Source organism: Barbatula barbatula (genome assembly GCF_947034865.1).
Source record: "Barbatula barbatula genome assembly, chromosome: 14".
Lineage (NCBI taxonomy): Eukaryota > Metazoa > Chordata > Actinopteri > Cypriniformes > Nemacheilidae > Barbatula > Barbatula barbatula.
The window spans coordinates 1,877,351-1,904,942 of NC_136777.1; the positions used below are offsets into that span (position 1 = coordinate 1,877,351).

Consider the following 27,592-nt stretch of genomic DNA (forward strand, 5'->3'; position numbering starts at 1 on the left):
TTTTTCATTTTTCTGTAACTACAGTATACTAAAAGTGAACATAAAGGTATGCTGATCAATGCAGCATGTTTTTTGTAGGGCCTATATGAAAGTACACTTTGAAGTACTCTCAGACAGTAGTTTTAAAAGTTGACTAAAAGACTAGTTTGTATGATTTTATGCTGGAAGTACACTTGTATGTTGTGAATGAATATTTAGGTATTAATTTTTAAACTTAATATACCGTAACTGTACTTTTTTATAGTTGACTCGTGATAACAAAATGTTGAGATGTTATAAATTGTAAATATTAGGATCGCTTTTACATATTAACAATGATAATGATAATAATAAGAGAGGGAAAGAAAAGAAGATATAAAATAAATTAAAAAAGCAAAAGTAGTTTGTTTTATTTAAAGTATGTTTGAAGTACATTCTTGTTATCACTGCGTACAAAGATCAGCTTCAGTTCCACACATGTTTTATTTACTCAAAGTTCTTAAGAATGCAAAACTACGAGAAAAAGTGTTTAACAGCTGCTCGATTCAAAGAATGAACGCATCTACAAGCCATGTATACTTAAGATATGCTTGAAAGTATAATGATGTATTTTAAGATACTTCAAAATATTGTTGCTTTGGATAAAAGAGTCTGCTAAATGACTAAATGTAAATGATAAGTACACAAAAACTAGACTTATACCGAGTTATAATAATAAGTAATATCCTAACCATATGGTCACATGCTGACAACATCTCAGACCACTGTTAGCACATAGCAACCCCTCAAAACTGCCCAGCATTGCCATTTTGTTCAGAAAAATATACAAATAAACAAGACCAAAACATCCTTTAAAAAGAAACTTTTTTTATTGCACCAAATTCAGTTGTAATGGAATTGACAGAAACATTTCCAAAGGCAAATGTCGTTCATCCTTTAGTTATAGAAGATGACATGAGATGTACAGTCTTGAAGGACAAACACATAAATGTCATCTTCAAGCGATGACGTAATCTGGAGGGTTTGGCAAGCCTGCTGGACAGAGATCCCCGCCACAGTTGGTGGGACAGGAGTTGGCCTGGCCCCCGTCATCACTGTTATGTAATCCATCTGTTTTGGCGCCGCGGGCCCCTGGCAGCACCTTTAAGAGAACAGCAGCAGGGTGACCCACAACAGTCCCCTGACAGACACAGCTCTACCCACAATCCTCTTCACAATCTGTGCTGCTCGACACCTTCAAATGACCCGGAACAAACACACACACAATGTGACTACAGACACACGAAAAGCCATAAACGTGACTTCATTTCTACACATGATTTTGATTCTTGACATGTCATTCACTTGGTGGAACACAAAAGAAGATATTTTGAGAAATGAATTGTGTTCATAAAACGGAAGTCGATGTAGGTCAGTGTTGTTTGGTCACCTACGTTCTGCAAAGGGAAGAAGGTCATACATGTTTGGAATGACATGAGGATGGATAAATGATAAAAGTATCATTGCTCTACATGTTGAGATTGATTCAGTTACTCGTTTTTTATCTGCTTTGGATGGTGCAGAGATGTAGAGGTAAACCATACGTTCCAAACTCAAAGGAAGGAGAATGTTACAGTGTCAGGCATAATATGCATCACAGGATTCTGAGCCAAATCTGCTATGGATGGACAATCTGTGGAAGCTTTAAATCAAGTCTTTTTGTCTTTGTAAACATAGTTTAGTTCTTTCATCATCTACTCACAGATGACAGCGTTTTGATTTTTGGGTCGCGTTAACTCTAAACACAGCATATTCCATGACTTGCATAAACACAGATCAAATATCATTTAGATGTTTTAATATGTTGACAAACAAGCGTAAAACAGGATGAACATTATAGAGAACATGTGGAACATTCAGGAGGCTTCTGTAAACACAGCTGTCGAGTTTAGATTAACAGCACTGCATCTGCCATCTGGATGCATGACAAATCATTTTTTTAGACTTAAACATTGTGCATTGTGCGTTCATGTGTTTATGTATAGCGACTCGCACCAAAAAAAGCTACGTATTCAATCTGATGTGACCTTAAATAGCCTACGGTACAAATATAAAACATTAAAGTCCAATTTTCCATATTTATGGTGACAAAATAAAACATCTGGAAGCCTGTCAGCATTGTCTCTTTAAATCTGAATGTATTTTCTGCCAGTGAGAACTGTACACACAGGAAACACTTGTCACTGCGAACGGAACAGTCGACAAACTCACAGACTATTTGTCCAACTAAAGACGGATGAAAACATTTAAGGTTCTCAGTCATTTCTCCAGGATATCTTTATCCACATGGCCCTCGCGCTCTCTTTCTCCAATGATCTCGCTCTGAATCAATAATGTTGAGGTCGATTCATCGGAAGCAACATTTTACCGTGTGAGGGAATGAACAGATGTGGTTTACTGAACAAAAAACTGAAACATATGTTAAGAGTTCTGTTTTGTTTTCTTGTTTATTTGAGGCACTCCTGAAGAGCAGAAACAATGTCATCGCACAGCGAGTCTCTGTTTTCTTTTGTGACCTGTGAATGAACAGACGACAGCACATTTCAGATTTGTTGTTCTTGCCTATGCATGAGGCACCACAATGATGATTGAATGTTGTGAAAGGTTGCCTGAATGTTGATATGCGGTTGCTAAAGTTTGAGTCCGTTCTAATGTGAGATTTTTTTCTATCGGCTTTACAGTCCACCTTCAAGCACCACATCCGCATTGAGCTCCACATGGACTCCAACAGAACTCTAAACTTACACTCATGCCTTAAAGCAGACGTCTGTGTTCATCACATGCTGGTCTAGACATACCATCTGAGTCATGGACCAAAGGCCAAATGCATATTGCTTCCTATTTCTGTGGAGCCCAGCGTGAATCATATTTGAAGGGCACTGCATTTATGGTGAAAAAATTCATTGATAAGCAAAAAGCATCCAAATGTAAAGCTAATAGAACGTGTCATTGTTTTCAACAGTAAAAAGTATTTGTGCGTGTAGTATGTATGTTTTATTACCATAAAGATCATGACATCTTGTCGGCCACGCACTTCTTCCACCAGCGCCAGAGGTTTTCCTTTAGGAACAGGGATGGTGCCCAGGATAGAACAGCTGGAGGCGTCTAGAGTCTGTCTCACTGCCCGGATAAACGCTTGACTGAACAGCTCCATCTTTCCGATCTCATCGATGACAAACACCCTTCTGCTTCCCTCCCGTGTCTGTCATGATAAAGACACCTGATGAGAAAACTCTGAGTCAAGATGAGTTTTTTAAGCAGGATGATTCATCTGTATACCTGTCATGTACCAGAACTACACAAACCATACGCTGCTTAAAATAGTAAAAATATGACTGAATTGTGGTTGTCATACATCTCTGAAAAGAGGGAGCACAAGACTTTCAAATGACTGAAGATCAACGGCGTACTGGCCGACTCTGTATTCATGTCTTCCAGCGGCCGGTTCAGAGCTACGATCAAAGAGAGAGAGAGCTTGTGATTTACAGGAAGAGCATAAGAACACGAGCGATGACTGATTCGTCGAGAGACAGAGACGATACCTGACCCTGGACAGACGTCCTCTATCACCTGTGACCGTGACCACATCAAAGCCCACTCTCCTCCCTCTCTCTCTCACCTCCTCTGTGAAAAAGCCATTCACCGTGACCCCAGAGGAGACCAAAGCTTCACACACTTTCTTCACCAGGGTCGTCTTACCCACACCTTATTCACAAAACAGAGGTGGGGTGTGTTTCCATCTTGCAACATGGTTACCAATTCACACAAAATGCCCCCAAACACAATACAATATAAAGTGAAATATTGTGGCATATTTGACAGCCATGTCTGTGCCAACAACTTCCCTAAATATACACTTGTAATATACTAGACCATTTATTTTTCATACTTTGTTATTACTTATTTCACAATTTGAAGTCTCTAAAGAAACCGTTTCACACATGTCAATCACACAACATCACGGTATTATTATCCGATTCTATTATGATGCTGTTTTGTAACGATTGACAACACAAGATCCCGTTGATTTACTTTACGATTCGTCCTGGAAACCAATAGAATGACATTTAAAGTAGTAAACGCTTTAATAATGTGTGTATTTTGCGAAATTTACCAGGTGGGCCTGTCAAAAACACGTGCTTCATGGTTAAAGGTGATGCTTGTTGTTGCTGTACGTCAGGATGCCAGCATGTGCACTGCGTAGAATTACTTCCGGCAGCGGGATGATGACGCAACGCGGAAGGCGTGACCTGTAGACGCAACATAAATAAACATGATAACGCCAAAAGATTATTTAAGGAAAGAACAGCCCACATTCACTGTATTTTTCCACCACAAGGAATGATGATGAAATGTATTTAACACAAAATAATTTGAGTGAATAGAATATTTAAATGGTTAAAAAACATGTGATATAATTAGCTACTAATTATTTTGTTTATATGGATTTATATATTTGTTTATGTATTACTTTTTTTCTGGTGACGTACACATAATAAATGTGACATAGTCACTGAAATCTCAGCTCAGGTCATTTTTGTGATATAAAATCATTTAATATAGAAGAGCATAAAGAACATTCTAGGAAATATAATATTGATATTATTTATATTGACTGAGTAAGCCCATTAAAAGTAGGGTAATTAATGGTTTATATCAATCTTTTTTTGTTGTTTGCTTGTTGTTCCAGAATAATAAATAAACAAATAAAGGGGGAAAAGGGAAAACAGATACTGTTTAACTTACATTGAAGGTAGTGCGGTCAGTTGTATCAAGAATGATGTTTTTATTTGAACTAGACAGAACAGACAGCTGCTATGCAACAGAACAAAAGCAGATGTTCTTACTGAATGATAATGTTTATTTTCTACCGGATATACAACAGAACACTTGCTTCTGTCAAACTCAGCGTTCTCATTGTATGCACAGCATAGTTTTAGATCTAAATTAGACTTATGTTAAAAAAACATTTATTTTACATTAAAAAAGGTAATGAACATTGCTATGCTGTTATTATTATATACGCAAAAACAAAATTGTTGCTAATTGTAGTCCTGTCAAAATTCAACAAATTCACATTTCAATTGTACATATGTGGTTTTAACAACATTTGCTGGTTTTCCTGTGAATCTATAAATATTTTTAGATGAACATCATCTACTCATAGTGTATATCCTGGAAGCTTATTGATCATCAGTTCTGAAACATGCTGGTAATTCTTGTCCAAACCCAAAGAACCAAGTTCATCCCGTTCCTCGGCAGACTGATCTAAAGATGAGACAGACTCCAGCACAGAGTTATTGTTGGGCCCAACCGAGTCCGAAGAAACCCGACTTAGAGTCATGTCCCCATCAGCGGGGTCAGTGTCAACGCTCTCCGACCTCCCAAACGTCCGGCGGACAGATGGAGTTTTTCGTCCACTGCTCTGAGATACAGATCTCTGCTTACTGGAGGACGCTGTGGGAGATCCGTCCTCGCTATCATCTGAAGATAGACTTAAAGCAGAGGTCTGGGGTCGTGGACGGATGACGTGTGTGCTTTTGAGAGAACGATGTGGTAAGCTCTCGGCTTTGAGAGGAACAGGTAGAACTTTACCTTTATTGGATCCATCTGAGTTGGAATGCTGACTTGAACCTCTGTTTCTCTGACGTTTGTACGGCTCCGGACTGCTCAGTGGCTCGGGTGAGAAACTGTCTAGGCTTGTGAAATCATCCTTGTACTCTTGTTCGGGGGAACTTTTTCTATTTTCTCTGCTTTCTGCCCGGCCACATTCACTGTATTTCTGAGCAGCATTGGTTTTATGTGAACTGTGGTGGACGCTCCGGTCAGATGAGGCTGAACGCTGGTCACTGCGGTCTGAGTAATGACTGAGTACACTTGGAATACGGACTCGAATTCTTCTGCCTGGTTCAGTAGCCAAAATGTTGTCTTTTGTCATGGATGTCACGTTTTTTGTACGGCTTTCATATATGGACTTTATTTGTGATTTTGATGATGTGCTTTGAATAGGTGTTTTGTCCATGTCAACAATGCTCAGTAACGTTTCAACAGTTTCATCTAAGTGAACACTTCTGCTTACTGACTTACCAGCATGTTTGTGCTCAGGTAATGTTTGTCTTTGTGACGTGACCTGTTGTACATCCTGGTATGCGATGCAGTGGCGTTTCGTACCGGCGGTTTTAGCGCGCTGGAGTCTGAGACGAAACGTATGTGTTAATCCATATTGAAGTTTCTTCTTCGACTGCAACTTTTCTTGGCATATCTTTGCACTACTTCCCTTCTTTCCTGAAGGAGACATGGGCGGTATTATGCATCCCCTTATCTTAGACTGACCAGATCTACGTTTAGGGCTCACATGTTGGAACGTTTTCTTACACTTAGATTTGTGGTTTTCCCCTGCGTCTGGTGCTCTATGAGGTTCTGTTGCTGATGTATACAACCAGGCCAGGTTTGGATGAACGGAGACTGGCTGCTGGTGTTGTGTCTGGCTAGTAAGCTGCGTAAGTTCAATAAGTAAAGCATTCAGCAGGGGAAGCTGTCTCAAAACATCTCCAGGTGGAGCTGGGTCAGCCATTCCTTGCTGTTGCTTTGCTGCTGTGATCTCTGGAACATCATGCATGTCAGCTGATCCTTCTTTATTATTTTCCTCCGCTGGGTCTTCGATATTAAGACTCTCCAATTCCACGTTTAGCATTCCGCATGTCTCAGCAAACCTCTCCCGTTGGTTCTTCACACTGGAACTGTAAAACAGCGGCGGAGGGCAGAACGTTGTATTTTCCTGTGCGTCATTACCCTCGGACACAGACCATGAGACTTTCTGTTTTGTGGGTTCGGTTTGAGTAGAAGCAGCGATGCCTGGTTGCTTGGCTTCAGATTTTACTACATCAGCAGGTTGTACATCAGGGCTGACTGGAGAGAGGACATCCGCGTGGTGCATTTCAGTCTTATCTGTATCAATATTTAGCACACCTGCGCATTCTGTATGTTGTCCTTTTCTATGAGTCATACCGACTTTAAAGACTCTGTCACAAGGGATATGTGGAATTAAATTTGCTCCTAGACTTATGATTTTATATGCAAGTGAAACAGTACCTATGTTGTTGCCCATCAAATTGCAGAGTGGGTTGACCGTTTTCTCCCCATAAGAACTTAGGGTGCCTATACCGTGTTCGTCCACATCAATCTTTATTTTTTCGGTCACATTAGCAAGAGATATAACGGCGCTCCCTATAAGTCTGGGAACCTCGTCTTTCATATCCATCACCATGGCGTACAAAGGGGTGTTTGACAGATGGTTGTGAAGGGAATCCAAGTTCATTTTAAAAAGACACGACTTGCCTTTGTGGAAGAAATACTTGTCTCGTTCATCTGCATAAGATGAAGATTCAGCTGGTAGATCAGCAAATGCTGAATGCAATAAAACATCTTCTTTTCTTGATATCAGCAGTGTTGGGAAGTCCAAGAAGCGCAAACCTACTGCTGGATTCAAAACGTTTCCACGCGCACAGTTAAAGCGAACATAATCGATTACGAGCTCCAACGAAAAGAGAGTTTCGTGCGTAGACGACATCGTCCTTAATGTAAGATTACAGTTTTATTAATTCAGCTGTAACATATGTAAAGAAAAACGGTTAAAAATACTGGATGCAGCGAAGATCGAGAGGTGGAGCGTCGCGTCACCTAGCAACGACACGGTCGCTTGTTTCTGACGTCACGATCGCCCGTGGGTTTTTGGGAGTTGTGGTAGATTTGTCTTTCGGTTATTTACTTTTATTTTAAGCGCTATTTTACAGTCTTTTGATGATTGCAAGATGTTATTTCAGCGTGTGGTGTTATGACTAAGTACAAAATTGATAAAAATATTCACTATTTTAACTGCGTTTTCTTTATTTTTTAGCATTATTAGGCCATCGTATTGTTTTATTATAAGACAGTATTAATAGAGAAACAACAACATTCATGCTAAAATAAAAAGGGCCACCATATTAATTCATTTAAATTATTTGATTCCCATAACTACACTTCACAAGACAATTGTAAATGTACAATTGCTATGCACAATACATTTAAAGCACCTTATCAAGCTTTACGTGAACTTAAATATGTCGTTTTAATTTGTAATAAAGTTACGTTTGTCTTTCCTCACCTTTCCAGCTGGGGCCACTCTTACTCTAGGTTCGCATTTTCTCAACCGTGCTAAAATAATAGCCACCTGCAATAACACTTCGTGGTTAAATATACCAAAGCTCCATTCTCTGGTTTTAAATGACCTATTGTAAAAACAATGAAGATATGTGATAAAACTTCGTAAAAACGTAACGTCTATTTATGGCTGTTTGTTCGTGCACGACCTCCCCGTGAACAAGTGAGCGGGCGGGGTTTGGAAGCCCACCGACCAATCATCTGTTCCCGTGGGCGGAGCCACAGACCGGCTTGAAAGCAGCAGATGAAACGGCAGTATTTGGAGGCAGTGAGAGGATGAGGAGGACTGTGAGGAATCCTTTTATATTTTATTAACGGAATATAATCATCTACAAGCTGTATTTTTGAGATTAACTGTCACATCTGCGCATTATGGGACTTTCTCTTTCTTCTGGACGCTGAGGGTAAGATTGTGTTCGTTCACTTTTGAGATAAACACTTTTTTTGCTTGCATCCCGACAGAGCTGGTTTTGTGCAGTGATTTTTGTCAAATAAAAACAGTTAAGATTGTCAAATAATAAAATAAAGTGAACATTTTCAGATTTTAGTCACGTACCGTGTCCGTACCTCAGTTTTCTCTACATAGACATTGTTGTTATTTTACCTCAGTCGCGTGCTGCGGTCTCAGACATCCTATGTGTGACATTTTAGGGTCCTTTTGAAGCGCTTTTGATTTACTTTTATATAGGTAGATTGTAAAATGATTATATGTTTACAGAGCATTATTGCTGTGTAGCTTTGTTATTTGCTCACCTTAAGGTCCTTCACACACCCGTCTGGTTTATGACCTCAGTGGGGACAGTCCATAGGCGCAATGCTTTTTGTACCGTACAAACTGGATATTTTATCCCACACCACCATCATAGAAAACTTTTAGCAATTGTATTGTTTTATATGATTTATAAGCTTTTTTTGCCCATTGGGACCTCAATTTTGGCACGACTCCCCATGAGTTGGTGTGTTGTCAGGTTTAGGTCCCCATCGGGATATAAAAACAAGGCCACATACACGTCACACCACACAGTCACATCTCTTTTTGTATATTTTTTACTTTTTTAACCTTTGTGTAAATTTAAGATGTAGCCTAAGGGGCTGGTAGAACTGTACAGTCCAAAAATACATCCACCAGAGGGCTCTTTCATATTCGTATTGAGTAGCAACCCACTTAAATGTAGATCTGACAAACCAGGAGGAACCAAGGTTATTTCAAGCAGTTGTTTTATTTCTTAAATGTGTTAGATGACCTTATTTGTGATGGTAGCTCTTTTAAGACAACATTAAAAAAAATTATTTTCATCCATCTGGCATTTTGGCTTTCCTCTTAAAGACAAAGCACATAACAAAAGCTTCCACCGTATTGTTTTGAATTACATTGGAGAATCATGTAAATGATATATGGATATGGCTGTCATTCAGTACAATAGGAAAGGTTAAATATTTGATACCATCAATATATTGCTGTCGTGTCTTATGCTTATATAGGAAGGATGTAGACCTACATATTGGTATTATTACAGACATCTGTGTCATTCATGAGTTGATGGATCTCACTAAACAGATCCGATTCTTGTTATAAATGCACATGTGGTGGGACATGTTACACAATCTAGTCTATGTGAATACATAAGGTCCTTTCTTTAATGCAGCGGCGTTTTGCTGGAAAAAGTCATTATTTAATAATCTCATATTCAAGAAATGCACGATGGACAGGGTAAAAAAGCAGTCCTTAGTCATTTCATGATGGTGAATTAAATTGCATCACTTTCTTCAAGGCTGTTAAACGAAAAACACCTGCATACAGCATTTAAAGGAGACTTGAGAAGACTATTTAAACGATAAGCCTACATACATGTGTTTAATAGAGCTGTTGTCTTTTGTTTTAGATTGCTTATTGGAGAGTTTTTATTATTTCTGCTATTATAGTGTATACGTTTCTCTGGGAAAGACGACGAGTTTAGATGGCACAGTCAAAGTAGAAGGATGTTTCTCTTACATAACGTTGCACAACAGATTCATAACATAATGACAGGAAAAAAAAAATCTTGTGAAGTCTGATCTTGAAAATAACAGCTGTTACGACAGGTGGACCGCCATGCAGAGGGCTTCCCGTCAAAGCAAGGAATTGTTTAATGTTACTTTAGCAAAGATCATCCGAGCGACACGTTAGTCACTCAAACATATGAACCAAAAAAGGTTCTGATCTGTTCGATGTAGAAGATCTTGAGATGTTATGATAGCTGGACCAAAGAATGTTAAGACATCACGGTTATTACTGTTGTTACTCTCAATGAGCGCTATTACAAAGAACGGTAACAGTAACTACAGAAGACGAAATCGACATTAGTTTATTGTGATTTACTTTTAAACAAACTTTTGTTCCATGTATGTCTCTACATTTTAAGGACTGGCAATATTAAAAACCTTGTTCTTGTATGTGTATTGTTCAGATTTATCCATTTAAAATATGCTTATTTTGAAATCAGTGTCCAGTCTGTGTCATTCTGATGGTATTTGTTGAGCGAGAACAGTTGTAACTGGCATCATCGGAGAGAATCTTTGCCAAGGGACAGTATAACACGCTGCTCTGTTTATTTGAACTGTATTTGTGTCATCATTGGCTTGGTTTTGGTTTTGTAAAAGTCTACAAAACATCTAAATTCACCCTGTTGACTTTTCTATACACATTTTTGCTCTTATTGTTCATGGATAATGAGTTAAAAGTGATTTTGTTTTAAACAAATTTGGTATCGCCAGATGTCACTTAGGCTGCATATTGAATAATGTCAGCCGAAGAGCAATCACATGGATTACAAATGCCATTTCAATAGATTTTGTTGTTTTTACGAACAGAAAGAAATCTAAGGAAAAAGAAAAATCAAATGCAGCTTGCCGCCAATGGTCTCTTAAGATTTAGTTTGACACTGCTGTTTATGCAGAAAATGCTTTGAATCCTTTTGTTAAAGGATCATTTTGTCTGCTTTTGCTGTTTATCATTCAGATTCAATAATGATTTAGTAAATAGTTCCATGTCGGATTTAGTCTTTTGAAATGTAGGTGAATTTTGGTTGCTGTTCGCCGTTTTAAATTTCACTTTGTTTGTGCATTGGTGTTTTTGTTTACCACATTTAAAAGCGTTTGAGTGATAGCACTGGGATTCGCTTTCCGTGCGTTATGTAGCTTTTGTGTTGTTCGCTCTGCTGGGATGTGTGTTTTATTTGTCTTTAACAGCATCTCTGACCTTTGGCTGAATTCTGCATTCTGTTCTTGGACTTGTGACATTGTTTTGAGCTGAAGAAGGTGAATATACACATGAAATTTGAGCAGCAGAAATGAATCAATCATTCAGTGAATTATTTTTGGACACACACACACACGTTCACTCCAAACACAATGTAATCTTGCTCTTGGGTAAAAAAAGACGCCCTGGTAGAGTTACTTAAGGATTCTTGTATTTCACGCAGTCGTGCTTCTGCATTGATATCAGTAAAATAATGTTTCGCATCCAGGCGATGTCTGTTTGCTTCTAATTTTGCTGTTGTCACTGAAGATGATCGACCCTTTTGGGTATAGCTGGGTATTTGCAGTATAGTATGTGAAGTTGGATACTAGTGTGGATTCAGTCCCACGATGCATCTGTGTGGTATGCAGTGTTGATGGACTTGTGTATTGTGTACGTAAGAGAAGTAAAACCTTATTTTGTGGACATGCAGTTGACTAAAAGATTGAATCTCACAAATTGTGTGTTTGTTCCTGTAACATCTGAAAGGAAAGTGTATATTTATCAATGGCATGGGCCCTGTGATGGAATGGCGTCCTGTCCAGTGTATTTCCCACCTCGGCTCAAGATTGTTGGGATGAGCTCCAGCACTCCCTGTGACCCCAGTTCGGACACGGATTAATTGGATTGTGTAGATGGCATAATTACAATACAGCCTCATGTAAAGATTAGGGATGCAGTGATATGTCATTTAGAGCGATAACCAGTAATCCTTTAACATTGGATGCCGATAACCGATCTATAGGCCGATATATATAGTACCTAAATATAACATTTTTTGAGGCTGAAACAAAAGGCAAAAAGTGGACATCTGCTTTCTTTTGAAAACATTCACTGCAGAAAACAAGGTAACCATTCTTTCTCTATTTTTCTAACAAGCTTTACACTAGTTAAAGGCGGGTGTCCGATTTATTTTAGCCATTGTTGATGTTCAAATCACCAAAACAAACACACCCCTACCCCTATCTTTCACTTTAGTCAGCGCTCAACTAATGTCCGTCCTGTGCGGCTTATTGCTGATCGGCTACAAGTTTGTTTTGGTACTTGGCCCGACTTTGTCTAAACAATCGTAATTCGGAAATCGGACACCACGCCTTTAAAGGTTCTTTAAACTTTTAAACTTTTCTGATATCATTTTTATTTAATAAACAAATTAAAGATGGTCTTCCAGAGCAACCCAGAAAAAGTGTTCTCAAAAGCCACAAGTCTAACAGGTCTCAAGTCAGAAAGCATTCAGACAGCACAGCAGTCGGCTTCAAACAATATGCCTTTTTTTGATTCTATAATTTACACATTCATAAATATCTACATCATGTACCTACATCAACAATGCTATGCTAATAGCGGTAAGTGAATAATCATGACTGAAAGTCAAGTCAAAGTTTAACTGTGACAAGCGTGCACCTGAAATTCATAATTAATCGGCTACAATTTACAGGCCTGATTTTCTTAATGACCATTTATCGGCTGATACCGATTTAGCCAGTAATTTACCATGCATCCCTAGTAAAGATCATATTGCCATTCATACTATACAGTACATCACATTGTATCTGTAATTGAATAAGAAAAGCTTCATCAAAGAAGTTTAAGTCATCCGACCTCAAACTCTGTCTGGTAAATGTAGTGCCACAGTTCAGAGGATGATGTGATGTATTTATGATTTACTAGCAATTCACCTTGTACTGCACTCTATATAGTGAACTGTGGAACTAAAGGAATGTGTCATTGAAAACATCACAATCTTTAGTCTGTTTTGGCCTTAGAGAGTCTGATAAATGCATAATTGTAAAATGTTCTTTGTAAATGTCTGTATTTGTGTCCTGTATCTTGGTTGATTTGTATTATTTTGAGCTCATTGTGTCTGCCAGTCTTGTAAGTTTATGTGCCTGCATGTATCTGCTGCAGTATTTGTGTAAACTGATGTAATCCTTCCACTGACGCATGTTATCTGGTGTAGGTTGATGGGTGGATGATGTGACTGCTGGGGTTCAGTATTATGAGTAAGTGTGCTACGCTATTCTCCTTATGTATGAGGTGCAGTGAGATGCTTCTTTGTTCTTTGTCTGACAGTAGATTTAGGTACATTGTTTATACCGTAGTAGTGAATTTGTTTCCGAACAGGAATGATTCATGTTGCCTAAATGTAAAATCTAAACTACTTCTTTGTAGTTCTTACTGTACACGTAAAATAGATTTGTAAGAAAATACACAGTGGGACGATCCCTAAACAAGCTAAGGTGAGGAAGAGCTTGCCTGCATTTGCCTGATGTGTTTCAAATCCAAACATCATTTACAACACACATCACTTTATAATTTTAGCTTCATTGTTACTAGTTTTTGGTGTTTACGTTAGTTTTAATTGCCACATGTAATTTGTAAGTATTCATTTTTACCATTTATGGTTTTGCATCCATCTAAAAAGAGAATATAACTATAAAAATATAAATATAGCATTTTTTTGAGGCTGAAACAAAAGGCAAAAAGTGGACATCTGCTTTTATTTGGAAACATTCACTGCAGAAAACAAGGAAACCATTCGTTCTCTATTTTTCTAACAAGCTTTACACTAGTTAAAGGCGGGGTGTCCGATTTCTCTTAGCCGTTGTTGATGTTAAAATCACCAAAACACACACACCCCTACCCCTATGTTTCGCTTTCGTCAGCGCTCGGCTCGACTAATGTCCGTCCTGTGCACTATGCACCTTACTGCTGATCGGCTACAAGTTTGTTTTGGTACTCGGCCTTACTTTGTCTAAACAATCGTAATTCGGAAATCGAACACCACGCCTTTAAATAGTCTTAAGAAATGTCTTGAATAAAATGAGATAACGCACCTTGCAGTGCAAAGGTTGTTAGTTGATTCCCGGAATCTCAGGGGACACACACTGATAGCAGTACCTTGAATTAAACTTACAGTGCCGCTTCGGATAAAAACGTCTGCCAAATGATTCACTGTAAACGACATTTTTGTTTCTCTCAGTAAGGTTAAAATTCATTTAATCCCGTGCTGTTTAGCACAGATTGCTTCAAGCAGAGAGGATTTTTTCCGGAATTAGGTTTTGGCAAAAAGGAGCGATGTTACTATTTTTCGTTTACAAAATACAGTAACTATAGATCATATCTGTGTGTGAAGTAAATAATATTTCATGACAGTAATGTATAAAAACATTAATATTATTAATGGCTATTTATTAAAGAGCATCATATCATTTATTTATTGTTGCTGTATATGCGTTGCTAGGGTGATCTGGGTGGTTGCTACGTTGTTGTTTGATGCCCTAAGATAAATGAGCCCAATCCCAGGTCTGACATATTGGCAACTTGTTATGGCTTTTATATTATGACTCTTTTCCAATCTAAGTTTTAATGTACACATGGGATCACTAATGTCTAGAAGCTGTGCTGTAGCCTATTCACACAGCTTGCTGCCTCAGTCAAATTGTTCTGACGTAACAATTTGCAGTCACAGGGACATCATATCTTCTGGTTATAGCACCTTTGAATGTTGCTCATTCAGAGTTTAGACCTGGATATAATCTTTCTCATCTGAAGACTTCACTGAATCCACTGGATGGATCTGAGTGTTCAGTGTAAGAATAATAAAGTTTGAGTTAAGATGGAGCGAGTCGCAGGTTTGACTGTTGACTCACAGTAGACGCAGTAAAAGTGGATCAATATTTGACCTAGGGCTGGGTATTGATTCTGATGTTCTGATTCGATTCGAGTCAATGATTATAGATTCAATTCAATTCAGAACAGTAGATATTTAGAACAGTAAATATTAATTAAAAAATGAAATGGAGAGCCACAAAGCTGTATATTAAACTTTAAACACACTTGGGTATATTGAAACCTAACAGGTTAGTTTACATTGAAGATACAGTATAACAAACAAAATTTTACAAAATTAGCTGTAAAGAGGGGCTGCAATCGTATGAACCGCTGCCTTTTGTGTGAAGGTGATTTTAAAATCGACCCGCATCTGCCATGTTCACCCTGTTGGACGTTGGCTCAGGGGCTGTGGACGTCCAGGGGTTAACCCGCTCTGATTACTCCAGTGGCTCCAGATATTTCAGACACTGACCCTGATGTTGTTGACCTCAGATTTGAGATAAGAGTGGATTTAGAGCGCATACCTCTGCTCTATTGTGACAAGCAGAAGAGAGAGAAAGGGTTATCTGGCTGTTCATTTTAACTGCCATCAGTCTTCCAATTTTCACAGTCGATATAAGATATGGTAAACTGTATGTACAGTTGGTAAAATCCACCGAAGAGAAACCCACGAGATTTGGGAATTGTGTTTCATCTATTTATGCCTGTTTATCCTTTTGGGATTCCAATTTTCCTTAACCACTGCCAGCTAATAAGAATGCACAATACCATCTTAGATATTTATTCTGTAATGCCTTTGCAGCCATTATGTTGGGAATTCTGTTATTTATTAATATTTACTCATGTGAACAGCGTACATTATCATGATGATACCAGTTTAATACTTATTGAATATTTCCCATAATATTCGTATTAATTTTAAAATATGTTCATCATCGAGTACTGTCTCACGTCATCACTGAATGCTGTCACGGTACTTTTTGTAAGACACACAAAAGCCCAGTATTTGCTTATAGTGGAATAAAAGACTCAATAACTCAATGAAACTGCTGACGTGCTGTTGTTTTTTTTCAGCACACAGCAATTTATTCTAAGTATAGCTTAATTGCTTAAACATGTATCACAAAAAGACAGACATTGTACTATGGGAAATGTCATTCTCGGCTAAAGATGTTGAATATTTCTTTCTAAAATTGGCATAGTAAACCTCTGTTTGATTTTCAGCAAATGGCCATGTAGCCATACGCAAAAAAACATTTACACGGTCACACACTTGTAGTAAAATGTTTAAGGCTGTCGTCGGTTTCATTTACTGCTGTTTCTGTTCTTTGTAGGGTTGTTTTCACAAGCGTTTGTTTCCCTTTTCCTGTTCAACTAATAAAAGCCAATTAACCCTCATTAGAGAGTCACTTATCAAACAGTCCTCCTGTATTTAACCTTCTCTGTCAGAAGAGCGACTATTTAGCATCTATCAGTGTCTCAGGTCAAACTTGATTTACAGATGCATGAAGAATAGACATACAGTACAACTTGTTAGGCAGGTTTACATTTGCTCTTGCGATCTATGGTCTATGATCCTGATTTTTCCTTGGCAACAGGATTTTTATTATTTTCTTTTGTGCAGTGCTTCTAGCTTTATTGCTGTTCCCACTTGTAATCATAGCTTTGTGATTTTTATGCTGCTTATATTGTTGGTTCTTAAGACAAAATGTTTCCTCATTTGCAAGTTATTTAAGAAAAAAGCATCTGCCAAATGAGTAAATGTAAATGTGTCTTCAAACAACTTTTTAGAGAACAGCGCTCGTTCTGCTCCGAAGGCTAATCTTATCTTCTCCTGCCCCAGAAGTTTCCTGAAGTCCTGTGTAATTGCTGACGACCGTTTCGTGAATACAAGTCTTTTGATAAAGTCTGTAGTTTTTGCTTCCAACTTCTTTTCCTCCGGTTTGGACTAAAAGTGACTGTTCCAACTTTGTGATGTGCGGTTGTGTGATTTGCGTTTCCAGTTCTTGCAGAGATGTTGGCAACTCGCAAGTGCTTTGATAATCTTTCTCGAAGTAGGCTATGGTTTTGGTAAAGAGGATATCTGAACGCGACAGTGCTCGGTGCTTTGATGTAAAAGAATAAAAATAAATCCTCTTCTTGAATGTGGATTAGAGAAGGCTCCGCCTGAGCTTGGCAATACATTATTTCACACTTTTAAGATCTTACAGGCTGTGAAGTTATAATATATATTGTATTTTTTTCTATATTCAACTGGCTCAGTTGAATTTTTTTAAATTGAAAGTATTTTTTGCCTTAAGTGATTCATTTATGAAACCTCAAAGAGGTTTAGATCAGTCACTTGATGATATTGCGTTGAGCTCTGGTTTTGGTTGGATTGTTGTGTTTTTTTATATTAATTTCAAAATATGTTTTTTTATTTTATTAATGTTTTCCCAGACTGCCTCTTTCTGACATCACCGGTGGCACTTGTTTACAGGATACAAGCCATTTAACAGGAAGAATCTGTCGCTCTGTGAAACGGCCTTTTATCTGTCGTGTGAAGGAAATTGGCCTTTATTTCCTGTTGCCTTGTTCCTCTGTATTGTTCTCACATAACTTCTGCTTATGGGCACATAATGTTATTGTAATGCAACATGCACAAAACAAATAATTTTTTTACATTAAATTGAAAATGTAAAGCAACTATACATTTACACATTCACAGCTGGAGCATTTGATCCGAAGTCAATATGTCAGCTAGATGCTGTTATTTACATCACATTAATCGCTGTCGATGTCATGTACATTGTTTCCTTCCATGAAGTATTAATGTATTAATGTATTATGGGCTTTTCTCTTAATCCTAATATTCTCATGCCTGGAAGCTTTCAATCTGTGATATTGTCAGGCAGATGGTTTTTCATGTGCATGAGCTGGTTTCTTTTGTTTAATATCCTGCTCTTAAAGATGATATGCGTGTAAGTTTTTGAATAAAATAAACAAAAATAGAAGATTATTAGTCCATTAAAAAAAATCGATATTTTCCAAAAAATGGAAAAGCTGTGAATCCATTGTGTGACCCATTGTTTTGACTCACAAGGGTGATCCCGACTTTAAAGTCTATGCTTTTGTAGTGAAGGGTGTCATTTCAGAACATCCATCTTCCTACTGGTAATGCAATGCTAAGCTCTGATTCCAAACCAGCGGTCTCAGCTCTTTCTCTTTTAGACACATGACTGACCCCTCTGCTTCTGTCAAACCGCTTCATGTAGCATGTGATCTGAGGCTTATAAGAGCTGCTCAAGAAAACCCATGTGAATATGAGAGAGTGGTCAGAGGAAGTCTGTTCATATGGTCTAGAGATGTGCTGATAAGATTTTTGTCAACAATACCAATTTTAGCAACTGTTGACTGATTCAGTACTTGCTCGGCTATTTGAACCTTTGTTAATAAAACAAATCCCTTTTGATCATGTTTTGATTTAGCGAAGAGTCAAAAAACACGTGCCACACTTTTTACTGAACATGGATTGGGTCGATTTATACAAGACAACATTTAATGAAATCTATATTTTGTACCATTTTCGTTATGTTTTGGCAAGTATTTATGTGCCTTTCTTTGTTATTAAATAAAAGTAAATAAATGTTTTTTATTTGATATTTTTTTACTATAACTGATGGTTTTAAAAGGATATAAATGGATGGAACAGCTTATATATGTTGCCGCATCTCTGGTGTGGATGCATTAAGACTATTAAGTTATGTGAGAACATCTTCAATGCAGCGATTAAAGCAAATCTTCTGAGGACAATTAGTTTGATTAAAAACACACAATGCCCCTTTGGGGTCAACAAATCTGAAGTCTCCAGGTTTCTTCGCTGTAAAATTAAGTATCGCATTTACTTGTCTGCAGGCGCGCATCTCTGAAACTTCAATCAGAAACGCTGCAGTGAGGCGATAAGAGAGTGATGTCTGCGGTTCAGCTCGGTTGTGAGGACGAGCACCTTCCTGTGTTCATTTTTTAATCTGCTGACGGATCTCTCCTTGGGGACACTTGGAAATTCTTTGAATGTAGTTCTGAGTTATATAAACATTTATGCTGATGCATGAAGTGAACAGGTGCTGCAAATGCATATTTTCAATAATGCTCTCCGGAATCTGTTTGTTTTGCATTTCCTGGTGCAGCGGAAAGCGCAAGCACTCCAGAGAAAAATATTTATTATATTGCTCAATATATTTACTCAAATGTTGCATTTTAGCTCTGGATATTTGAAGGAGTTGGCAGTTGTGTTTCATTGAAGTGTCCACTTTAGTTTTTATAACATGAGACGATTGTTAAAACACATGAAGAGTATGGTAGTGTAAAATGAATGTAGATAGTAAAAGTTCATAATTTTGAGATCTTCAATAATATTGACTTTTGATTGCAGACGTAACAAATCCGAGCTCAGTTTGAGACATTGTTGAGATCTCTTCTGAAACCATTTTTTAATATGAAATATGTGAGACATACACAAGTTTAATGTCTCATGTTTGCTCTCCATTTAATCTGTTTAATGTCCAAGGAGAAATAATAGAGAGACTTTTTTTGTTATGGGATGTCCAGATTTGGTCTAGGGATGTGACATTTGATGGCTGCAGTGGTGAACGGTATTGCCAAAATCCTTTCTGAGAAAGCTGTCTCTTTCAGTACAGTGAAGTAAATCTAGATTCCCATAATGCATCTTTGTGTCTCTGTTTTGCCTTCTGTTCAGCACTGTGACTCATTAGATTAGTAGCAGGAATGCTTCTGAAGGTCAGAGTTGGTTTCATCACTGGGGTCTGATGTCAGGTCGCATCAGCACCTGGTTGAAAGGGAACCTGCCATGAACACATCCCTTCATCAGATGCTTACATTCAGAATGAAGGATGACACATCAGCGCATAACACTATCAGACCGGATGAGAATTTACCTCCACGATTCACCTAGCTCATCTCAGTTCTTAGTATTGGACAGTAATGCAAGATACGTTGCTAACTAGATGAGTATTTATGTGTTTTATTTTTCTTTGTTATGGCATTGTTGTGATATGGTGTATTGATACATATTGATGCTTTCTTTTGATAAATGTCTTCTGGAAAAATCCACAGAGAATGGTAATTTGGCCTCGTTTTATATGTAGCTTCTAATTTTTTGCATTTCTGCCAGCATACACATATTTATTTACACAAATCTCTCTTCAAACCGGTGTCGAGAGCAGAACGTAGTATCACATCTTGGCCTGTCGCGATAGTCAATATATCGACTTATCGCACAATATATGGAAATGAATGCGATAATTATTGCTGCTGCGATATATTGCGATTGATTTTTAAAATAATTTATAAAGAAAATAAATTATTCTTTACATAAATTTTCACCAACATTTTACTTTATTGCACTGCATCGTCTGCTCTCTGTGGCGGAGGCGGGGCTTCAGGCAGCACGTCTATCCACACACACGTGAGAGGCGGAGTCAGCGGAAAGCGACAGGTGAAGAGAAGTGAAGCCACTGCGTTGTAAAGTTTTTCATGGCAACTACAGACAGTTAGGAAGAACAAGTCAGCTGTGGTTAGAGCGTTGGGCTTGAGATCAGAAGGTTGCCGGTTCTAATCTCAGTGCCAGCAGGTCATGACTGAAGGGCCCTTGAGCAAGGCACCTTACCCCTGATTGCTCTGCAGTAATGTGCCACTGCATAAAACTACTTGTAAGTCGCTTTGGATAAAAGCGTCTGCCAAATGAATAAATGTAAATGTAAATGTAAGTCCCAATGGATTTGATTTTAAAGCCGCAATCTTCAGCCTTTTCCCGTCATTACACTTTAAAAGTCTAGACCGACTTTGTTAAACATTTAACTTTGTGTTGTTCTAGTTTGTGTTGTTTTTGTTAACTGCACTACACTTTATTTTAAATAGGGTGTATTTATTATTATATATTTGGGTTTTATTAACTAATTTTTTTAGACAATGTCTAAATATTCTTAAGAATAAAACGTTCTTTGAAAGAGTACTTGCATTTGTATGTAATTATATTGTAATACTGTCATTATATAATCGGTAGCATTAAACAGTCTTATAAATTGCAGTAATATCGCATATCGCAATTCATTTTGGTGCAATATATCGCACAACAAAAAGTAGTTATCGCGACAGGCCTAATCACATCCACTCAGGAATTGCTCATGATGCTTGTTTCTCAGGCATCCTTTATCCACTGAGTTTGTGAATTTTTCCAAAGAAATGCAAATATTTCAGCTTTGCTTTTCTCCCGTCATTAGAAATGATCCCATTCTAAAGCACCCACAGCAATGAGATCAGGAGAAAAGCCATGCCACCTCTATATGTGACTACTGTCTGATTCTTTAGCTCTTTTCTAACCGCTACAAGCTCTCCGTGTGAATAAATGGGGTTTTAGTGGACTGAGCTTGTGGGAAGACATCACAATAAAGAACGCACACTGCGAGGGTCTTTACAGAAGAAAAAAAATGACTTGAACAGTTACAACTGCTCTCTCGTTTTATTTCTTTATCTGTTTCTTTCTCCTTTTTCTTTTCTTCTCTCTCTCTCTCTCTTTCTTTCGCTCAGTCTCTCTATAAGAATTTCCTCAAATGTTTCCATCCCAGCCCACATGACATCAGGGTGAGAGAATGGAAATATTCTATTGCGTTTCTCTTTATGGGGTGTTTAACAGAGCTCCATTCTGCTTGTTTCAATAAGGGTTTTATTCACGTTTGGAGAATATATTAACCTTAGCTGATGTTTGGTGGGTTTTCATCATGTAACTGGTCTCTTTGTCCAAAAGAGTTGAAATCGTTTTCAAAAGATCCAGCGATTGTGTGCATGTAAACACATTTTCAGGACATTAATAGTACTTTGTGACATTTATTTGTTTTTTAAACATGTAACATGCTTTTGGGGTTTTATGGAGTTCTTTAAAGGCCTTTGATGAATCAAGTAAATACCACGGTGCATGAAAATGTATCTTTCAGGATGTTGTATAGAGTCAGTGTTTTAAAGTACGAGACCATCACTATATCAAGGTAACACTGCAGTACTTTTGTTTTCCATCCTTGTTTAGTCCCTGTCTATTTCTCCTTTAGGACATTCTGGTTTTGGTCGTTGCGGCTGGTTTTGGTTTGTGTGGCCGTTTACATGTGATTTGGATTCATCTGCTGCTCATCTTGTCAGAATCGAGACCACGTCTCGCGGCTGATGCCCACAGAACAGATGTTTTCAATGGCAGAGCGGCTTTGAACGTGACTCGACAGCGAGCAGTCAGAGTTTTGTGGAAACCCGCGGGTGCGCTGGAGCTCTGGAGAATTATTTAGCGGTTTTGGTTAATCAAGTTTCTGTGTGAGTTTCTCTTTTAATTGATGGCAGTTCCTGCTGATAAATGACAGATGTTCCAGACAGAGATCGTTTCCATATTGACGTTGTTTATTTACTACGTTGCTTGTGTTTGGTCCCCAGCTGTTTCGACCTTGAGGTGTTGAACTGTTAGAATCATTATAAAAAAACACTGAAGTGCCTTGAAATGTGCACATTTGTTCGATGCGTTGGCATAATTTCCATGAAAACAGGAGGTGAAGGCAGAACATTGGGTCCTCATTTTTACATAACCAATAGTATTTACTTTACCCACTAGCTGGGATTTCATGAGAATCCTAAGTGCAGAATGATGTCATAAAAATTGTCAATCTATACTGTATTGGTGTGAGAGAATGGAAGTCTAGAATGCTTATATTCTAAATGCAAATTTCGCGAATGGGATATCTGTAAACTAGTGCGCTCCAAAACAAAGTTAGCATATTCATAATAGACTAAAAAACTTAAATTGTGATGGGAAGTCCTGCAGGTTGCCGTTCCTCCACATTTTTTTACGCCACGTCCCCCTGCACACACCCTAGTGGTTTAGCTGCTCTCAAAACAGAAGATCTACTGTATGTAATCCTCCACCGAAGCCATTTCTTGCGCTAGATTTAGAGATGAGGGTGTCAACAGTTCCAGTCTTCCATATGAAAATCAAGTCACAATCCCCAAGATGTCTGCACGATCTGTGTTCTGTTTAACTGCTGTGTGGATTTCTCATAGGAATGGGTCAGGATGCTCGACTAGCCCATACAATAAGTGAGGTCGCCTGGTCTTATTTTTGAAGCTTTAATCATGTTTAGCAGCAGTTCTTTATAGGGATGAATTTAGAAACTTCTCCGAGCTTTTTACAGTGCTGACCGACTAATAGGTTCAGCTGCTGTTTTTTTTCAACTGTGGCCACAATATAACAGGCAGAAAACTCAGAAATGCATTTTTATTTCCTGTACTTTTGTTTGACTTTCTCTCTTCTGCTGCGCACAAAAGAAGATATTAAAAAATTGGATACTTAAAAACACTGGCCCCCATTGACTGCCATTATATGGACACAAAACCACGGAGACATTTTTCAAAATATATTTGTGTTCCCCAGGTTTTGAATTGAAATGAGGGTAAATACATCATGACAGAATTTGTGTTTTTGGAGTCGGCACGTGCAGATAGATGCTTTTGGCCCCTTGCATTGTTTGTGTGTATATACTTTGAGTATATAAAATGTTTTGTTATATTCACCCTGTTCACAAATTAAGCATATATTTGAACATGTAAAGCCATCAGATTGTCATGATATATCTCAGTATGTCTGCCATTAAGCTGCAGCTAAACCCTTATGCATCACCTCCTCATTGTCTATACCAGTCAATCACTGTTGATGTTCTCGACGTGTTTTGCTTGAGCGGTTCGGTCCTTAGAGACTGCCTGCTGTCTGCCGTGACCAAACAAAGCTGCCTGATGAACATCTTCAGACAGTCCGAAAAGATTTGTTAATGTTCAGTCAGAGATCTTCTCCATTACCCTGTTCAGCATGTCACCTGGTAAATGTTTGAATATTTTTAACTTTTGAAGAGTATTTGTTTTCATATATGAAAATGTGAGTAAATCGAGGGTTGTTTAGATTGACTGCCAATTGACATCTGAGTGAAAGACCCCCTGAGATGTTGGCTGCTGGTAGAACTCACCAGCTGCTGGAGATACGTCTCTCGTCTGTGTTTACTGGAACATCAAACTCTGCAGTTTTGCAAGGATTCTTGAATAAAATGGCAAAATATCCTAGTTGTTACAATTCCATATAGGCTAGTTCTGTTCTAAAACGTAGCTACCGTTATTAGACGTCACAGACACGCTGTCATAATGTTTTTTTTCTGAACAATAAGCAGCAAAGATGCCTGCTTAAAAACCTCATTTTAGCAGATTGCCACCTTGGAACTATGAGGTTCTATCTGCATTCTGAGCCGTTTTAAGATATGAGCTTTAACATGTTTTCATTACGTTTGACTTCGTAGATAAAACCTTTTTGTTTTCTAAAAAAGTCCCAAAATACACACAGCGTTAAATAACATTGCATGATGTAAATAAGTTGTCACAGATTTAGAATATGTGATCTCAATTTTGATAAAAATGTCAGATAGAACCTTATAATTTGACGAAAAGACAACGATATCTTTGATGGTCCTGATTGGATGAGGTAATCTCGCAATGACAGGTGGTTAGGCGTGTGACGAGACGCTCACATGAGCATGATCAGCATATCACACCGTCAGTCCTCCTTCCTCCACTGACCCAACCCTCATAGCCTTCAGAGAAACCGTTAAAACTACATAAATACATGAGGTTTTATGCTTACATTGCACATATGTACAATAAGAGACAGATGATCCGTTTCTGAAGAGGTGGCGAATGTATTTAAAATAACATAATGTGAAATTGCAATTGCTGTACTGTACTTGTGGTACAATCGCTCAGCTGCTGTTCAGCCGCACGCTTACATAGGAAAGCGGTGGGAAGTAGAACCGCGAGATGGAAAATCACATTGTCAGTGAATGGCCGGGCCAGTCACTGTAGCTCACAGCACGCACTCAAATATATTCAGTGAAATAAAGGGAGCATATGCAACTTAAATGGTCGCAATTTCGAGCCCAGCACTCCATCATGCCAATTGTGTTCTTGCGAGACCAGTCGGATCTCGTGAGACACATCGGGTCTCGTCACACCCTTACAGGTGGTGTACACAACAAGGCTGTTGTGATAGATACATTTCTTCTAACTTTTTGTTTGTTAAAATGTCGTTTTTTTGTACCTGTTTTTCTAGTTAATTGATTGGAACACTAATGTTCCTTCCAATGAAAGCATGGACTTAATGTTCCTAGTGAACAAAATCTCATCAAACAAACTTTGTTCTGGTTATCAAGGGAGTCATGATGGCCTTTAAACGGCTTCCGTGTTTTTAGTCAATTCTAAGCATGGTAGCCATGCAGTCATTTGTTGGAAGCTCAATTTGTGCGTTTGTGTAATTGGATATAAATGGTTTGTGATGTAAGGACCGAGGAGCCTGTGACTCATGCAGGTGTGTTTTCTCACCCATGTGCCCCAGTTTCATCATGTAGCTGAAGGGCATTTGCTATCATAAAGGGCTAAGATGAGCTAACCCATCAATCAGTGCTCCGTTTTAGATTTTAGTGAGCCATACACTGTAAAAAGAATCCTGTTAAAAACGGATAAAGTACTGGCGGAAAACGACAAGTTTATTTTAATTTATTTCCGTTATTGCTAAAATGTATTTTAATGCAGTGCAAAATGTAAAGTACAGGTAAAACAACTGTAAAAATATGAATATGGAAAATTCCTTTATATTAATGTAGTATGTTATGCACCATTTTTACGGATTTCTTTTATGCCAAAGTGTGTATATACACCCCTGACCCTGTGAAGGTTTTGAAGTATGTGTGCCATCCGAACGCTCATCCATGTCTCAAAAGCTTCACTGTTGTGTGATTTATGCCCTGCTCCTATGCCCGCTACTCTAGTCTTTTCCAAACGTCCCCCGAACTGAAACCAAAACGAGGTCTTGTCCTCGACCCCCTCCCGGACACAGGGATCAAAGTGGGACCCTCTGAAAGGAAGACCACACTTATGGGTATTCATAGAAATTAAACTCTTCAATTTCCTTCCACTCAAATAGTCCTTTCTTAGAAAGGCACAGCAGTCTGCGAGAGGTTCGCTGGCGCAGAGGGAGAGGGAAGGTAGATGTGGAAAGATTGCACTTGAGTGTTCTGATGTAGACTAAATCATTACACACGCACACACACACACACACACTGGAAGTCATTGTGCAGACTGCAAGTAAAACCAGCTGTGTTTGATAGCATGTGCACAATTGTCAGAGCACCACTGACTGTAACCAGCCGACCATCAATAAACATGCGCCACAGCAACACAAATCTACAACAGTACACACATCTTACATTATAGAAACTAACAACAGAAAACATCAATTCATTTGATATTCTTGTCACATTATGTTGTTCTTTTATAGTTTAGGAGATTTGATGGAGTTTTCAGTTTTGCCTCATTTAAGGACCAACTTAGTCTCAGATGTTTTTTTGCTTAGGGTGAATAAAAGCAGAAACAATCAAAACAATTGTTAAAATACACGAAGAGTATTGAGGTGTAAAATGAATGTAGGTTTCGGGGTGAACGCAAACATTTTCGGCTGCTGTTTGTTTTATCTCACTGATGTCTAGGGGAAATAACTGAGCTGAAGAGATCTCATCTGTGATTGTTCTTATTGGAAAAGTTAAGTGATCAAATTCAGAAACCGCGGGGAAGATTCTTTCTTTCTTTTAACTCTTAACTGTCAGTCTGTCAGTGATCACGGCAAGTTTTATCTGCACAACGGTTCCATGCAGAATTGTCGATGGAGCTTAATCTGTAAGTGGATTCATTAGGCTTTTCCCTCGGCAGCAAATCCATCCGTCTCTCGGCATCTACAAGGTCACGTATTGAGCTGCATACTGCTGCGATGGAACAATAGCAGGGATTTTATTCAATCTTTTTGTCATTCTTTTATTTTGGCTGTGAGGTTGAATGTCACCGTCTAACGCCCCCCTCGCCAGCCCTTTACATATGATAATGAGGTCATCCCTCGCAGCGGTTGGTGCTTGTGTGCTGGGATGGGTGGCAGATTAGCAAGACAGCTGTGAGCGTTCTCCTTTTCTCTTTAACTTTCTCCTTCTTTCGCTTTCTCGTCGTCTTTATTTCACAATTGAGTGAAGAAGTTCTAACCAAGTGTTTTGGAGGATGTTCCAGAATAGTGCATTTGGAGACATGTGTCCAGGGAGGACTTTGAATCGACATCAATTGGATTTAGAAGTTAGAGGTGAATGTTGGGTACGTTGGCAATTGTCAATGATCCTCATGGAGTAAATTAATTAAACTTGTTTGTGTGTTGAACCTGTCAAAAGCTACAATCATTTTTTTGTTTGATAGCCTTGAATGTTGTCATTGTTTATAATAGATTGCAAAGAATTGCGTTGATTTGAATTGCATTGTGTTGGAAGTAAAATATGTGTTACCACTATGCATGTGCACTACGATCAGCTAGTCTATATATTT

At 38.3% G+C, this 27,592-nt stretch overlaps 3 protein-coding genes across 6 annotated transcripts in view; 1 reads left to right on the forward strand and 2 right to left on the reverse strand.

The window, feature by feature from the left end:
- Positions 1 to 832: 832 nt before the first annotated feature.
- On the reverse strand, positions 833 to 8,389 carry ntpcr (nucleoside-triphosphatase, cancer-related). Its single transcript, XM_079473712.1, has 6 exons — positions 8,165 to 8,389; positions 4,133 to 4,268; positions 3,561 to 3,723; positions 3,374 to 3,470; positions 3,020 to 3,220; positions 833 to 2,534 (listed from the first exon to the last, which is right to left on the reverse strand). Exons 2-6 carry the CDS (start codon positions 4,161 to 4,163, stop codon positions 2,466 to 2,468), a joined length of 561 nt encoding a protein of 186 aa, XP_079329838.1. The 5' UTR covers positions 4,164 to 4,268; positions 8,165 to 8,389; the 3' UTR covers positions 833 to 2,465.
- On the reverse strand, positions 4,793 to 7,719 carry map10 (microtubule associated protein 10). Its single transcript, XM_079473711.1, has one exon. The coding sequence runs from the start codon at positions 7,586 to 7,588 to the stop codon at positions 5,180 to 5,182; it is 2,409 nt and encodes an 802-aa protein (XP_079329837.1). The 5' UTR covers positions 7,589 to 7,719; the 3' UTR covers positions 4,793 to 5,179.
- A 92-nt stretch (positions 8,390 to 8,481) lies between the features above and the next one.
- LOC306903728 (signal-induced proliferation-associated 1-like protein 2) overlaps positions 8,482 to 27,592 on the forward strand; it is an 80,279-nt gene continuing 61,168 nt past the window's right edge. For all 4 annotated transcript variants that reach the window (XM_079473153.1, XM_079473155.1, XM_079473154.1 and 1 more), the window contains exon 1: positions 8,482 to 8,624. The gene's annotated coding sequence lies outside the window, so the exon portion shown is untranslated. The remainder of the gene's footprint in view (positions 8,625 to 27,592) is intronic.

Excerpts from the sequence above, each read along its gene's own strand:
- ntpcr (XM_079473712.1), bottom strand. The coding sequence starts at position 4,163 with ATGAAGCACGTGTTTTTGACAGGCCCACCTG. Across the intron at positions 3,724-4,132 it reads GTTTTTGACAGGCCCACCTG|GTGTGGGTAAGACGACCCTG; the intron begins GTAAATTTCGCA and ends TTTGTGAATAAG. Across the intron at positions 3,221-3,373 it reads TGCTCCCTCTTTTCAGAGAT|ACACGGGAGGGAAGCAGAAG; the intron begins GTATGACAACCA and ends TTATCATGACAG.
- map10 (XM_079473711.1), bottom strand. The coding sequence starts at position 7,588 with ATGTCGTCTACGCACGAAACTCTCTTTTCGTTGGAGCTCGTAATCGAT.